This window comes from Myotis brandtii, unplaced genomic scaffold (assembly GCF_000412655.1).
Source record: "Myotis brandtii unplaced genomic scaffold, ASM41265v1 scaffold58, whole genome shotgun sequence".
Classification (NCBI taxonomy): Eukaryota; Metazoa; Chordata; class Mammalia; order Chiroptera; family Vespertilionidae; genus Myotis; species Myotis brandtii.
In genome coordinates this window covers 547,333-562,321 of record NW_005370176.1, presented here as the reverse complement: position 1 = coordinate 562,321, position 14,989 = coordinate 547,333, and the positions used below count along the sequence as shown (strand labels likewise).

The following is a 14,989-nucleotide window of genomic DNA, read 5'->3' as shown; positions in this document are numbered from 1 at the left end:
GGGGGGGGGGAAGGACACATATGTAATACCCTTTGTAATACTTTAAGCAATAAAAAAAAAAAAATACTTTAAATAATTACCTTGTGAGATCGGTACTTTTTATAATCCCCATGTTTGATAAAGACTCTGAAGCACAGGATGATGGTTAAATGACTTGCTCAAATTCACACAGATCAAAGATAGTAGGGCTGGATTTTAAACCCAGTTAGGCCCTACACAGTCCACATACTCTTAACCACTCTGCTATAAATAACTTCTTTGGCTTAACTGTGCCACCGCAAGCAAATGGTTGGCATCAATCTGTTTTGTAGCGTATAAAGGGCTCCAGGTCTTGGGCTGGGGATCAAGATAAAGACTGGACAGAGCAACTAGCAACTGAAGAGAGACTGTTGATAAAACTGGGGTAGCAGGGATGTTTCTGAGGAACGACCTTGAGCATCAGAAGAATACAATGATTCAAAAAAGTAACGACCTTATTGCCATACCAATTTGGACATATTAAACTAGCAACCTAAACTGTTCTAAAATTTGAGACCTAAAGTAATGTAATTCTGATCATAAGTCCTGGTCTTTGTGAATACTTGCGTTGATCTTCCAATATATAAGTAAATATAATTTAAAAATTAAAGCAGCCACATTACAAATGAATTTTTAGCCATACTACTAGGATAAATGCTGACACTGATCCAGCAGAAAGTTCTGTGTTGGGCTTTAGACTACATTACGTTAGTATGTGTTTTTGAAACTACTGACATAATATTCCTTGAACTGAATAATAAAATTAATATGTATTAAAACGGAGATGTGTTTGAGTTTGAACTACGAAGGTAATTGTAACTCACATAGGGCACTAACAACAAAGTAGGAAAACTTAAGCCAGATCTTCTTGAAACATATCCTCAGGAAATTGCGTTTCTAGTTATATCAGTTTATTTTTTACTAGAGGCCTGGTGCACGAAATTCGTGCACTGGAGGGGGGTACCCTCAGCCTGGCCTGTGCCCTCTCACAGTCAGGGACCCCTTGGGGGATGTCCGTCTGCCAGCTTCAGCCCTATCCCTAGGGGGGATCCCTTTCCCAGTCCGGGGCTCTCACAGTCCAGGACCCCTTGCTCCTTACCATTCGCCTGCAGTGGAGGCGGGAAGGCTCCCGCCACCACCACTGCGCTGCCAGCTGTGAGCCCACTGGCGAGCCCAGCTTCTGGCTGAGCAGTGCTCCCCTATGGGAGCACACTGACCACCAGGGGGCAGCTCCTGCATTGATCGTCTGCCCCCTGGTGGTCAGTGCGCATCATAGTGACCAGCTGTTCCACTATTTGGTCGATTTGCATTTTACCCTTTTATTGTATAGGAATGGTAGGTGAACAAAATAAACGAGATGTAAGCAAGAGCTGTTCTGGAATACAAATCTAATATTCTAGATCCACTCCTAAAACACAGTCCATTGTCAGGATGCCCACAGAGGGAGGCCAAATACAGACACTGTTTGAGAACACTTTGCAAATGGTCACAGGGTCTTGCTTTCCCTATGACAACAGCCTTAGGACTCTATCAGTAGAACTTTGGTAGGATGCCCATATTGTGTCAAGAAAAACCTGGACACAAAATTAAATTAATTTTTAAAATAAAATTGTGTATGGGCAAAAACTAAAACCATTTCATCTAAGAACAGGAACAAGACAGGGATGCCCACTTTCACCACTCCTGTTCAACATAGTACTGGAAGTATTAGCCATAGCAATTAGACAAGAAGAAGAAATAAAAGGTATCCAAATTGGAAAAGAAGAAGTAAAAATGTCATTATTCACAGATGACATGATACTGTACATAGAAAACCCTAAAGACTCCATCAAAAAATTATTAGACTTAATAAATGAATTCGGCAATGTAACAGGATACAAAATTAACACCCAGAAATCTATGGCATTTTTATACACCAATAGTGAACTTACAGACAGAGAGATTTAAAAAAAACAACCCCATTTACCACTGCACCAAAAAAGTTAAGATACCTAGGAATAAACTTAACTAAAGAGGTAAAAGACCTCTACTCAGAAAACTACAGGACGTTGAAAAAAGAGATAGAGGAAGACATAAACAAATGGAAGAACATACCGTGTTCATGGATTGGTAGAATCAACATCATTAAAATGTCCATACTACCCAAAGCAATCTATAGATTCAATGCACTCCCCATTAAAATACCAACAGCATATTTCACAGACCTAGAACAAACTCTCCAAAAATTCATCTGGAATTAAAAGAAGACCCCAAATAGTTGTAGCAATCCTGAGAAAGAAGAACAACAATGTTCGAGGGATCTCAATACCAGATATCAAGCTGTATTACAAAGCCACTGTTCTCAAAACTGCCTGGTACTGGCATAAGAACAGACATACTAGTATACCAGTAGAACAATGAAATAGAATATAGAACCCAGAAATCAACCCAAACCACTATGCTCAATTAATATTTGACAAAGGAGGCAAGAACATACAATGGAGCCAAGATAGTCTCTTCAATAAATGGTGTTGGGAAAATTGGACAGATATATGCAAGAAAATGAAACTAGACCACCAACTTACACCATACACAAGAATAAACTCAAAATGGATAAAGGACTTAAATGTACGACAGGAAACCATAAAAATTCTAGAAGAATCCAAAGGCAACAAAATCTCAGACATATGCCAAAGCAATTTCTTCACTGATACAGCTCCTAGGGCAGTTGAAACTAAAGAGAAAATGAACAAATGGGACTACATCAAAATAAAAAGCTTCTGCACAGCAAAAGAAACCATCAACAAAACAACAAGAAAACCCACTGCGTGGGAAAACATATTTGCCAACGTCATATCTGATAAGGGCCTAATCTCCAAAATTTATAGGGAACTCATACAACTTAACAAAAAGAAGATAAACAATCCAATCAAAAAATGGGCAAAGGATCTAAATAGACACCTTTCAAAAGAGGACATTCAGAAAGCCAAGAGACATATGAAAACATGCTCAAAGTCACTAATCATCCGAGAGATGCAAATCAAAACAACAATGAGGTACCATCTCACACCTGTCAGAATGGCTATCATCAACAAATCAACAAACGACAAGTGCTGGAGAGGATGTGGAGAAAAAGGAACACTTGTGCACTGCTGGTGGGAATGCAGACTGGTGCAGCCACTATGGAAGACAGTATGGAGTTTCCTCAAAAAACTGGAAATGGAACTCCCATTTGACCCTGTGATCCCACTTCTAGGAATATATCCCAAGAAACCAGAAACACCAATCAGAAAGGATATGTGCACCCATATGTTCATAGCAGCACAATTCACCATAGCTAAGATCTGGAAACAGCCTAAGTGCCCATCAGTAGATGAATGGATTAGAAAACTGTGGTACATCTACACGATGGAATACTATGCTGCTGTAAAAAAGAAGGAACTCTTACAATTTGCAACGGCATGGATGGAGCTGGAGAGCATTATGCTAAGTGAAATAAGCCAGTCAATGAAGGAAAAATACCACATGATCTCACTCATTCATGGATAATAAAGACCATTACAAACTTTTGAACAATAATAGATACAGAGGCAGAGCTGCCTCAAACTGATTGTCAAACTGCAGTGGGAAGGCCAGAGAGGGTTGGGGGGCAGAAGGGAGGGGAGTAAGAGATCAACCGAAGGACTTGTATGCATGCGGGGAGATGTAATACCTTAATCAATAAAGAAAAATAAAATAAAATAAAGTAAAATTGTGTTGGCCCCTCCCCACCAAAAGGAAACACACACACATACACACACACACACACACACACACACACACCATCAACTAGGAAATATATATCCATGATATGAAAAATATATTGATAAATCTATATTATACTCTGTATTTTGTTATATATAATGCAGATTTTATAAATATTAGGAAAATGTGTATGTATATAATTAAAAATATATGTTCCCAGAGAGAAAAGTTCAAATTTTGAATGGTAAATAGACTGAATGAAACTGGCAATCCTAGAGTTTATCAATGTACTGCTGTCAATTAATGGGCAGAACCAGTATGATTTTTTTAAATCCTCACCTGAGGACATGCTCCCATTGATTTCAGAGAGAGAGGAAGGAAGAGGGAGAGAGAGAGATAAACATCGGTGTGAAAGAGAAACATTGATTGGTTGCCCCTCGTACGTGCCCCAACTGGCTAGGTATGTACCCTGACTGGGAATCGAACCCTTCGGTGCAGGGGACAATGCTCCAACCAATTGCGCGACACCTGCCAGGGCACCAGTATGATTTCTGAAAGCACAAGCATCACTACTGTTTGGCTTGATGAATGCCTGAAATCTAAACCAAATGCTAATATTATTAAGGCTGTGCACCCTTCAACCTCGAGGACTGCTTCTTGCCACTGCAAATAATGTGGTTCTTCGTCTTCAGGCGCACCAGAGTAACTTATCAACATTCTCTCTGAAACACAGAGAGGGAAAGAGAAGAATTGTCTGGGTTCCTCAGTTTTCTGGTTCTGATTCTAGTTCACTGTGAGGCCCAGCTGTACTTCCGTCCCTTGGGTTCCAACAGAAAATTTGTATTTCTTATTAAAATTTTTTCTTCTTTTAAGCAGATTTTAATTACTTGCAAAAAAAGAACTGGACCAACACAGGCAGCAGAATTTAATTTGAATGTCTAAGCAACCTAATAGTAAAGCAGAATATTTTTTAAGTACATTGAAATATTAAACCTCCTAATCAATGTTATTCACTAGAATCCATTTTGAATGAAAGACTGAATTGAAATGCATTCAGAGAAAATACATGTCATTCATGTAGAAATAATCATTCTTAATATTATAACGCCTGTAAAATGAAAAACTGCATTTAATTACATTTTCTGTGACAGTGGCTTTCAAACCTATTTTAGGCAGCAGAATATTTTCTTCTAATGAAAGTGTAGGTTCATGCCCAATAGAAAACACAGATCGGCCCTGGCTAAAGCATGTGCACATGCCCGGGGTGGGGCATGTGTGTACCCACAGGCAGAAAATGCTACCTGATGGCCAAGCCCTCCCCTGTCAGAGACCCCCTGAGGCATCAGCATGCAACCCCTGTGTAATCAGAGCCGGAAAGCCACTGTGCTAGAAAAACAGTCACCCGTTTACACTTAATACTGCCACAACCGAGACACCAAATCAATCACATGCCTAGTTACCTGTGAGTTTTAAAACTTTTTCCATCAACGTAAATGTCAATATCTGGGCAACAATGATTCACGTAAAGATTCAATAAGTCTTTTCCCAATTCAGATGCAGGTTCCAAGTCATAAATATCTTTAAAAGAGAAAAACAAAACTAAGAATTAGTTTCTTTAATATTATAAATATAAAAAAGTTATATTTTAACATTAACAAAAGGTTTTTCCACATAGTCATCTTGATTAGCTGTTGAAAGAGAGCAACAATAATTGGAATATTTAAGTGGTAAGTTAAAAATAAAACAACATTTTAAATCATGTATACTTTCTGCTTTGAAATAAATATTTCCACTTATATTTAAATATAGATATACCTTTAAATGTAGATACACATTTAAATATAGGTAATATTATCGTAAAATTATAAACCAAAATAGAAGCCACTGCATGAACATCTGACATAGAAAGTTAGAAAATTTTCTTATTTTGGTATTTTTCCTTCCTATTCCTGGATTTATAGCTAGAATGATCAGTGAATTAATAGAAATTCAACTGAAATCAATGGGGTTTATAGAACAGTTACTATGAGTTTAGTACTATACACAGTATGGAGAGGTATAGAACATAAATATTTTATAAATTAGCTCTACTTCAAAAAGTTCATAATTTAGGTAGTGGGAAGTAAAATTTAAAACATGTATACATAAAAAGAAAGAAAAACACTACTTTGTATATCAGCGGTGCTCAACCTGTGGGTCACGACCCCTTTGGGGGTCGAACGACCCTTTCACAGGGGTCGCCTAAGACCATCGGAAAACACATATATAATTACATACTGTTTTTGTGATTAATCACTATGCTTTAATTATGTTCAATTTGTAACAATGAAATCGGGGGTCATCACAACATGAGGAACTGTATTAAAGGGTCGCGCATTAGGAAGGTTGAGAACCACTGCATATCATAGCTTTGCCAGTCCAGAAACTTTCATCAGTACATCTGGTGAGGATCAGTCACAGGGGACAGATTCCTACTAACCAAAATTACAAATTAAATATTTATAAACCAGAATGCCAATATTGGCTCTACTATCAAAAGAGATCCAGAATATGACCACTGCAAAATGGCACCCCCAAACTCCTTAAAATAGCTTATGAGTAAGGTGACCACATATCATGGTTAGACTGGGACAGTCCCAGTTAATGCCTGTTGTTGCCCCAGAATAATTATCAACAGCAATAATAAATTGTCACCCTTCACTCTCTCAAACGGGTCCCAGGCTAGATAATAAAATATAAGGTCATCCTTTATATAAGGCTCTTCATAATCTGGCTTCTGCTTACATCTCCAGGATCATTTTTTATTGTAACCATCTCTATCCTCTACTTACCTCCACTCTCACAACAAACCACTTCTGATTTTTCAAATATGCTATGTACCTGGCTCTCTCTGCCTCCAGACATGTTTTCGGACTCAATTCAGACATCACTCTCTCCAGATAGTTTTCTCTAGAAGCTTAAATCCAGGTTACGTATGCCCTATTTGAGTTCTCATCACACTTTGTACATAACCCACCTATTTCCTACTGTTACTGTTGTACCCGTTATTAATATTAATAATAGGAAAGGAGCAATGTGGAGGCCAGACATTATAAGCATGGTCATCTGGTCAGCTTCACCAGGAAGCTGCAACTTCATGCTCCCCAGGGAACCACAGGTCCATTCCCTACAATCACTAGGGGGAGGGGTCCAACAAAGGGGAAGATGGGTACATGCACAGTGAAGATGGGGTGACACAGAAAAGGTGCTTGCCTGTCAGTCTAACCTGAAACAAAGATAACTGGCTAGGGATGGAGCTACTGCAAGCCCACAAAAATTTGGATATACATAATCCCCAGACAAAGGAATTCTCTTAGCTGTCTTGCTCCTCTTGCTTTGCTGCTGCTTCTTGCACTCACCCATACTTCCTCCATAGCTATGTGGCCCTAGAGACCACATGGCCCAGGGCCTAAGCTAGCTTGATGCTGGACTGGACTGTGCAAATGTGGAGCGAAAACTCTGGGCAATGGCTTGATCTTAGCCCTGCTGAAGACAAAATGGGACTTTTTCCATGGCGGGATGGAGGGAGATGGAACCTTGGAAACTCAGGGGTTTAATTCCACAGAAATAAAGCTTTCCATGATACCTCATCCTCCATGGGGGCCTCAGGAAATTCTTGTTCCCACGGCACACCAAGAAGCCCACTTCCACCAGCAACAGAGCACCCCACAGATAACACTACTAAATTGCAGGACAGGAACACTACCTGCTTTGTTCATTTGTAAATCTTCAACACCCAGTACAAAGTAGATACTCAACTGAATACTGTGATGAATAAATAGAATGGCCTTCCAGGAACAAATAGCAAGTGCAAAAGCACACAGTGACTAAATATAGTTTTTTGGAGGGAAACACCAAGTAATTCAGTAAGACAAGAGCTCACGGGATACAAGGGGGTTTTGAAAACAGGATGGTGTGGAGTTCTAGGCAGGAGCCAGTTCACAAAATCCCTTTATACTGCAGGAAAGAATTTGAGATTTATACTAATGCTATGGGACACCACTGGAGAATTTTAGTAAGAGGAGTGCCACGAGTAGACTTGCAATCAACAGACATTGTTCTATATGATATAAATGGGTAGCACAATGAGAGAGGCCTGGCAAGCAGCTTGGGTGCAAATTCTCAAGGAAACAGCGAAGTCCTAAAATAAAAATTGGCGAGAGGATTTATAAGAGAAGTTTTTAAGACTATTTAGGAGGTAAATCAATAGACAGGTTAATAAATCAATAGAAGGGTACGAGGAGAGTAAATGAATAGAAACAGTAATATAATTCACACTGATAGAGTATTCAAATAAAGAGCAGGTTGGGAGAGGTGGGTGATTAGGTCAGTTTGAGACAGGTTAAATTTTGAGATATTTAAGGTATACAGGGTGGAAGAAAAGTAGATTTACAGTTGTGAGTATGCAAAACAGTTTATTCTATTATTATTATTAATTAACTATTGTATTATTGTCCATACAAACAACTGTAAACCTACTTTTGCCTCACCCTGTATTTAGACAGATATATGAAGTTCAAAAAAATCAGGAACAACAATTATTTAAAGGGCAGAAAGGTGATGTGCCAGTGAAGGAGAATGAGGAGTGACCAAGAAGGAAAATCAAGAGAGCACAATGTCACAGAATACAGAGGAAGTTTCGAGGAGGGTGGTGGTGGCAGTATGAAAGACTGCAAAGAAGTTAATATAATATGGACAAGTGTCTGTGAAACTGGTAAACATGGGCATTTTCCATGGAATGATGGAGAAAGTAGTTAAAAGTCAGGGGGTTGAGGAGTAAAAGAACTCTTTTCACTTATACTTAACAACTTGTTTGGCTACTTTAATGGGTTGTGGTGGAGCCACTGCAGAGCTCTAGACTACAGGCAGGAAAAATGGGTATCAAATACCAGCTCTGCCCACTGGTCTGTATGCATGGCTTTGGGAAAGTCCTTTAATCCTGAGCCTTGGAATCCTATCTATAAAGTCAGTCTGTAACCACTTACGTCTTAGTTTATCTGAGACTAAAGGAGATAAAATATATATGAATGGATTTGTCTCAAGCCTAGAATAGACATTCATTCATTCCTTCTCATTTATTCACCATAATAAAGTATGGTGAATAATCAGAGTAATATAACTGAGCTTAAATCACTTTGTTTGTTATTATTGTTGAACTAAACATCAGTAACAAAAGCCTTTAGTTAACTGATACTTCCATACACATTCAATTCTGCTGTAACACTTGTTTTGAAAACATAAGTTTAATCCAACACAACTGATATATTAGGGAACAATCTGAGCAGAACATGAAATTTTTATTTGCTTAGGTACAAGTTCATCCATGAGAAACACTAGACCAATGCAGAAAACTGTACCAGCTGAACTGAGCCATGGAAGAACACACAGAGCACACATAAACACCCAAAACATCCACCAGATACTCAGTTCACCACATGTCATGAGCCACACCCATCCATATCTGGTGTTACAAATTCCCATCTTATTTTAGATGGAGTTCAACCAATATTTGGGAAACCACTTTCTGTTAATATATTTGTGTTTCTACGTGGCCTGGCCTTTCAGAAGAGAGCACTGGCAAATTTGGATAAAAGATTAAACAGTAAACATGCCTTGGAAGCTAGAGATAATGTGATGCCCCAAAAAGGTTTAGAGACTCTCCTCACCCCCAAACCATTTATTTCCTTACACTCCAGGGGAGTGAAGCTACCTTCCTCTCCCCTCACCAGAGATTTATTTACCTTCCAAAGTAAAGTTCCACCTGTCCCTCTCTGGTTTGGAGGATGGGTAGATCTGCTGGGACACTATAAAACTCTGAATTTTTATGTTCCTCTCCATGGTGCAATCCCACTGCATGTGAAGGATAACATCTGGGCCTCACTACATAGCCTTACGGGAATTGGGGGTTGGAACTAGCACTAAGATGCTCTGTGAGTAATAAACACTTTGTTCTCTGACTCAGAGAGGTCTCAAGTTTCGTGTTAGAACATTTACTATTTCTATATATCTGTATGTCTGTAGCTATATCCTTAACATCCTCCTTCCCCACCAATCCACAATAATTCACAAGCTGCAATTCCTCTGACATGCACTCCCACAAACAAACTATTGGTTTTTTTTCAAAGCCAAATGCCGTATTTATTTAAGTATTTATATATTTCTTCACCTTTTAACATGTTTAAAACTAAGCTATACTTTTTATTATGTTCCTATCTTTTAAAAATGTGTCATGACAACATTTTCAGTAATTTTTTGTGTCATGACAAAAAGTAACAGTGATTTTTGTGTTGCATGGTGCTTTTTAAGAAATGCATATATATTGTATTATAACAGAACTGACTATAGTCTGGTAGATTAGAATAAGGATAATAACATGTGGAGGCTTAAAAGGATAATTGTGAATTATATATGTATTTATTTATAATAACTCCATCTCCAATTACTTGGGAATATGAGAGTTGACCATACTATTATTTTCATTTACCCATAAAATTTACTTTCATTGCATTTACTTCCATTTAATTTATAAAAAGAGCAGCAGAGCTGATTATTGAAGTATGCTTTTCTCTAATTATATCAGAATATAATTACTTTCACGCCCACAAAATTTTATAAAAATCAACAACTAAAATGCCTTACCACTGGAAATAAAATTTTCCTCTTCATTGTTGATATCTGGAATTTCATGCTTCAGAAGAGAACAATCAGGTGATTTTTTATCTAAGAGGTCTAAAGATGGTCTTCCATCATTGTCAGTATACTTTCCAAAACTGAAGTCATTTTTAGTTTGTGGTAACCCACTCTTTCCTATCTTTTTCCTAAGAATTTCCTTTTCATAGTTTTTTAAGTTTCTGTTTGATGAGTATACAATCCTAAAAGACAAAATATAAAATATTAATAGAAAGAATGGTGATTCTTAAAAGCTAGTTTCCTATTGTGCAGCTTTCATATGTAACAACTACATAATTTTAAAACATTTAAATCCTAGCCGGTTTGGCTCAGTGGATAGAGCGTCAGACTGCAGACTGAAGGGTCCCAGGTTCAATACTGGTCAAGGGCACATGCCTGAGTTGTGGGCTCGATCCCCAGTAGGGGGTGTGCAGGAGGCAGCCAATTAATGATTCTCTCTCATCATTGATGTTTCTATCTCTCTTTCCCTCTCCCTTCCTCTCTGAAATCAATAAAAAAATATATATTTTTTTAAAAAACATTTCAAATCTGAACTAACTGTAGAAAAGTTGATCTAAAATAGCAGAAAGTTTGAAAAGTAGTCTATAAATTTTTTTAATGTTAAAGAGGAATATATAATGCCAACAAATTAGATAACCTAGATGAAGTGGACAATTCCCAGAAAGACACACACTACCAAATCTGACTGAAGAAGAAACAGAATAGCCCAGCCAGTGTGCTCAGTGGTTGACCCGCAAATCAGGAGGTCACAGTTTGATTCCCAGTCTGGGCACATGCCTGGTTTGTGGGCTCTATCTCCAGTGCGGGGTGTGCAGAAGGCAGCTGATCGATGATTGTCTCTCATCACTGATATTTCTATCCCTCTCTCACTCTCCCTTCCCTTCTGAAATCAATAAAAATATATTTTTTTAAAAAGAAAAGGATACATAAGGCTATCTCTATTTACAAATGACAAACCCGTACACAGAGGTTGAATTAATCACTAATGATATAATCATTTGTGCCTATGTAATGATGCCTCCATAATAACCATAAAGGATGGGGTTCAAAGAGCCTTCAGGTTGGTGAACACATAAAGATATTAGGAGAGTGGTTTGCCCAGAGAGGGCATGGAAGCTCTGTGCCCTTTCCCACATACCTGCCTCTATTCATCTCTTCTAACTCTCTATCCCTCTCCCTTCCTTTCTGTAAAAAATCAATAAAATATATATTTTTAAAAAAGAGTAAAAGGGCCTTGTCAGGGTTGCTCAGTGGTTAGAGTGCCAGCCTATAGGATGGAGGGTCTCAGGTTAGATTCCAGGTCAAGGGTATGTACCTAGGTTGCAGGCTCGATCCCTGGCTGCAGTCAGGCCATGGGTGGGAGGCAACCAATCAATGTCTCTTTAACATTGATGTCCCACACCCCTCCTCACCCTGCACCCCCACTGCTTCCACTTGGTCTGAAAATCAATGGAAAAAATATCCTTGGGGGAGGATTAAAAAAACAAAACCAAAAAAAAAAAAAAGAGTGGAAGAGACACACAGGAGAGTGTCTTTCCTTTACAGGTATCTAGATAATCCAATGGGAAAAAGATAGTCTCTTAAAAAAATATGGTGCTGGGACAACCTGATATCTAAATGTAAAGGAATGAAGTAGGACCCTAGGCTCACACTATATACAAAAATTTAGTCAATGATCTAAATGTAAGAACTAGAAGTATAAAACTTTGTAAGTATACACAGATATAAGTCTTCATGACCTTGGATTAGGCAATGGTTTCTTAGATATGACATCAAAAGCACAATTAACAAAAAGTAGATAAAATAGAAATCACAGAAATTTAAATTTTTTAAGAACTCATGGACATAGACAACAGTGTGGTGATTTGGAGGCGGGGTGGAAGAAGACACAGAGGGATAAATGGTGATGGAAAAAGTAAAATAAAATTTTTAAAAAATTGTGCTTTCAAGGATACCATCAAAAAAGTTAAAAGACAATCTACAGAATGGGAGAAAACTTTTGCAAATCATTTATCTAATATGAGATTGTATCTAGAATATATAAAGAATTTCTAGCCCTAGCCAGTTTGGCTCAGTGGATAGAGCGTGGGCCTGTGGACTGAAGGATCCTGGTTTTGATTCCAGTTAAGGGCACATACCCAGGTGTGGGCTCTTCTGTGAGACTTACAAGGTTAGCCCTTGGCTGGTATCTGAAAACATGATTTCAGAAGTGTTCCTAGGATTTTGTAAATTACAACGGTGGCTCATTATGCCTAAACAATTGTTTTATGCTAAATACCTCCTTTCGTTCTAGGAGTCTAGAATATGGGTATACATTAGGTAAAGGATGCACATGTAATCAATCCCTAATAAAAACTCTGGATGTTGGCCTTTAATGAGCTCCCCTGGTTGAACACATTTCAGAAATGTTGTCACAACTCGTTGCTAGGAGAAAGGATCCTTGGAAACTTGTACCTGGTTTCCTGTAGACTTTACCCCATGTGCCTTTTCTGTTTCTTCGTAATAAATCATAGCCTGGAGTATGACTATATGCTGAGTCCTGTGAGTCCTCACAAAACCATCAAACCTGAGGATGGTCTTGGTGACCCTTGATCCATTATACAATGAAATATTCAATCACAAAAAGGAATGAAGTACTGATGGACACCACAACATGGATGAACCTTGAAAATATCATCCCAAGTTTAAAAAGCCAGACATAAAAGGCCGTATACTATATGATGCCACTTATTTGGAATGTCCACAATAAGCAAAACCTTAAAGATAGAAAGTAGATTATTGGTTGCCAGGAACTAGAGGGGAGGAAAGAGTAGAAAGTAACTGCTAATGGGTATAGGATTTCTTTTTAGGATGATGACAATATTCTGGAATTAGGCAGTGGTGATGGTTGCACAACATTGTGAATACAGTAGATCCCTGAATAGCCCAGATTTAAATCAGCATCAGCATTTGAATGGACCTGTGCAGTTCCAACCTGCATTGATCAAGGGTCAACTGTATTCTAAAACCACTGATTTACTTTAAAAGAGTGAATTTTATAATATGTGAATATCTCAATTTTTAAAAAGGAGAATGGAATTGGGGAGTGTGATAGATAACTTGAAATATGATGTGCAAGGGAGCAGAGCATTAGGGTATTAGCTGGTAGAGTATTAGCTGGAGGGGAAGTAGGGATAAGCAGAGGGTTTTGTTGTTCTTTTAGGTGAGGGGGGACACCATGTTTATATGCTAACTAGGGGCCCTATGTATGAAATTCGTGCAAGAGTAGGCCTTCGTAGCCCTGGCTGCCTCGGCCCTCGCAGCCCAGGCTTCATTCGGAAGGACGTCTGGATGTCTGGATTGTCGTTCCACTGTTCAGCTGTTCGGTCAATTTGCATATTATGCTTTTATTATTATAGATGATAAGATCCAAGAGAAGTGAACTTGTTTTTTCAAAAGTGAAAATTGCTGGAGCAACGTCTCTGAGTAGGTGAAAAAGAATAGAATGAGATCTAGTGGACAAGAGGAGGAATTGATTGTAAAGCACTGACAGTTCATCAATAGTAACACGAGGAATGACAAAGCATATGATGCAGATGTAAGTAGATGTGGGAGAAATCTGTGCAAGTTCTCTTCCAATTGCCTTGATTTTCTCAATGAAATAGAAAGAAAGATCATAAAGTCAGAACGAATATAAGGGAAGAGCAGTTGAAAGTTCAAGAAAGAGGAGGTGTGAAATATCAAGGAGAATGGGAGAGCAAATGAAACTAGGGAAATATTATATGATTGCATGTAATATGACCAACAGCACTAAATGCCTACTTGAGGCTCATGGTCATGATTTTTTTTTTAAATCTTTATTGTTGCCCTGGCCAGTTTGGCTCACTGGATAGAGCGTCGGCCTGGGGACTGAAGGGTCCCGGGTTCGATTCCGGTCAAGGGCATGTACCTTGGTTGCGGGCACATCCCCAGTGGGGGGTGTGCAGGAGGCAGCTGATCGATGCTTCTCTCTCATCGATGTTTCTAACTCACTGTCCCTCTCCCTTCCTCTCTGTAAAAAATCAATAAAATATATTTTAAAAAAAATCTTTATTGTTGAAAGTATTAGACATACCCCCCCCATTGACCCCTTCTAGCCTGCCCCCATCCCCAACCCCAGGCCTTCACCACACTATTATATGTGTCCATGGTTATGCATATGTGCATACAAGTTCTTTGGTTGATCTCCCCAAGCAAGCACCCCCACCTCCTTCCCCTTCTATCATTACTCTGTTCCATACTTCTATGTCTCTGGATCTGTTTTGTTCATCAGTTTATTTTGTTCATTAGATTCCACATATGAGTGAGATCATGTGATACTTGTCTTTCTCTGCCTGGCTTATTTTGCTTAGATTTTTAGAGAGAGGGGAGGGAGAGGGATAGAGGGAGAGAGAGAAACATTGATGAGAGAGAAACATCATCGACCTGCTGCCTCCTGCATGCTCCCCACTGGGAATCAAGCCCACAACCTGGGCATGTGTCCTGACCAGGAATAAAACCA

The 14,989-nt window shown here is 38.7% G+C and overlaps 1 protein-coding gene across 1 annotated transcript in view; it reads right to left on the bottom strand.

Annotated features, from left to right (window-relative positions):
• Positions 1-14,989, bottom strand: part of KIAA1107 (KIAA1107 ortholog) — a 90,609-nt gene that overhangs the window by 63,870 nt on the left and 11,750 nt on the right. The window contains exons 3-4 of the mRNA XM_014550050.1: positions 10,420-10,652; positions 5,202-5,319 (exon numbers count right to left, since the gene is read on the bottom strand). Of these exons, the coding sequence (XP_014405536.1) occupies positions 5,202-5,319; positions 10,420-10,652 (351 nt within the window). The remainder of the gene's footprint in view (positions 1-5,201; positions 5,320-10,419; positions 10,653-14,989) is intronic.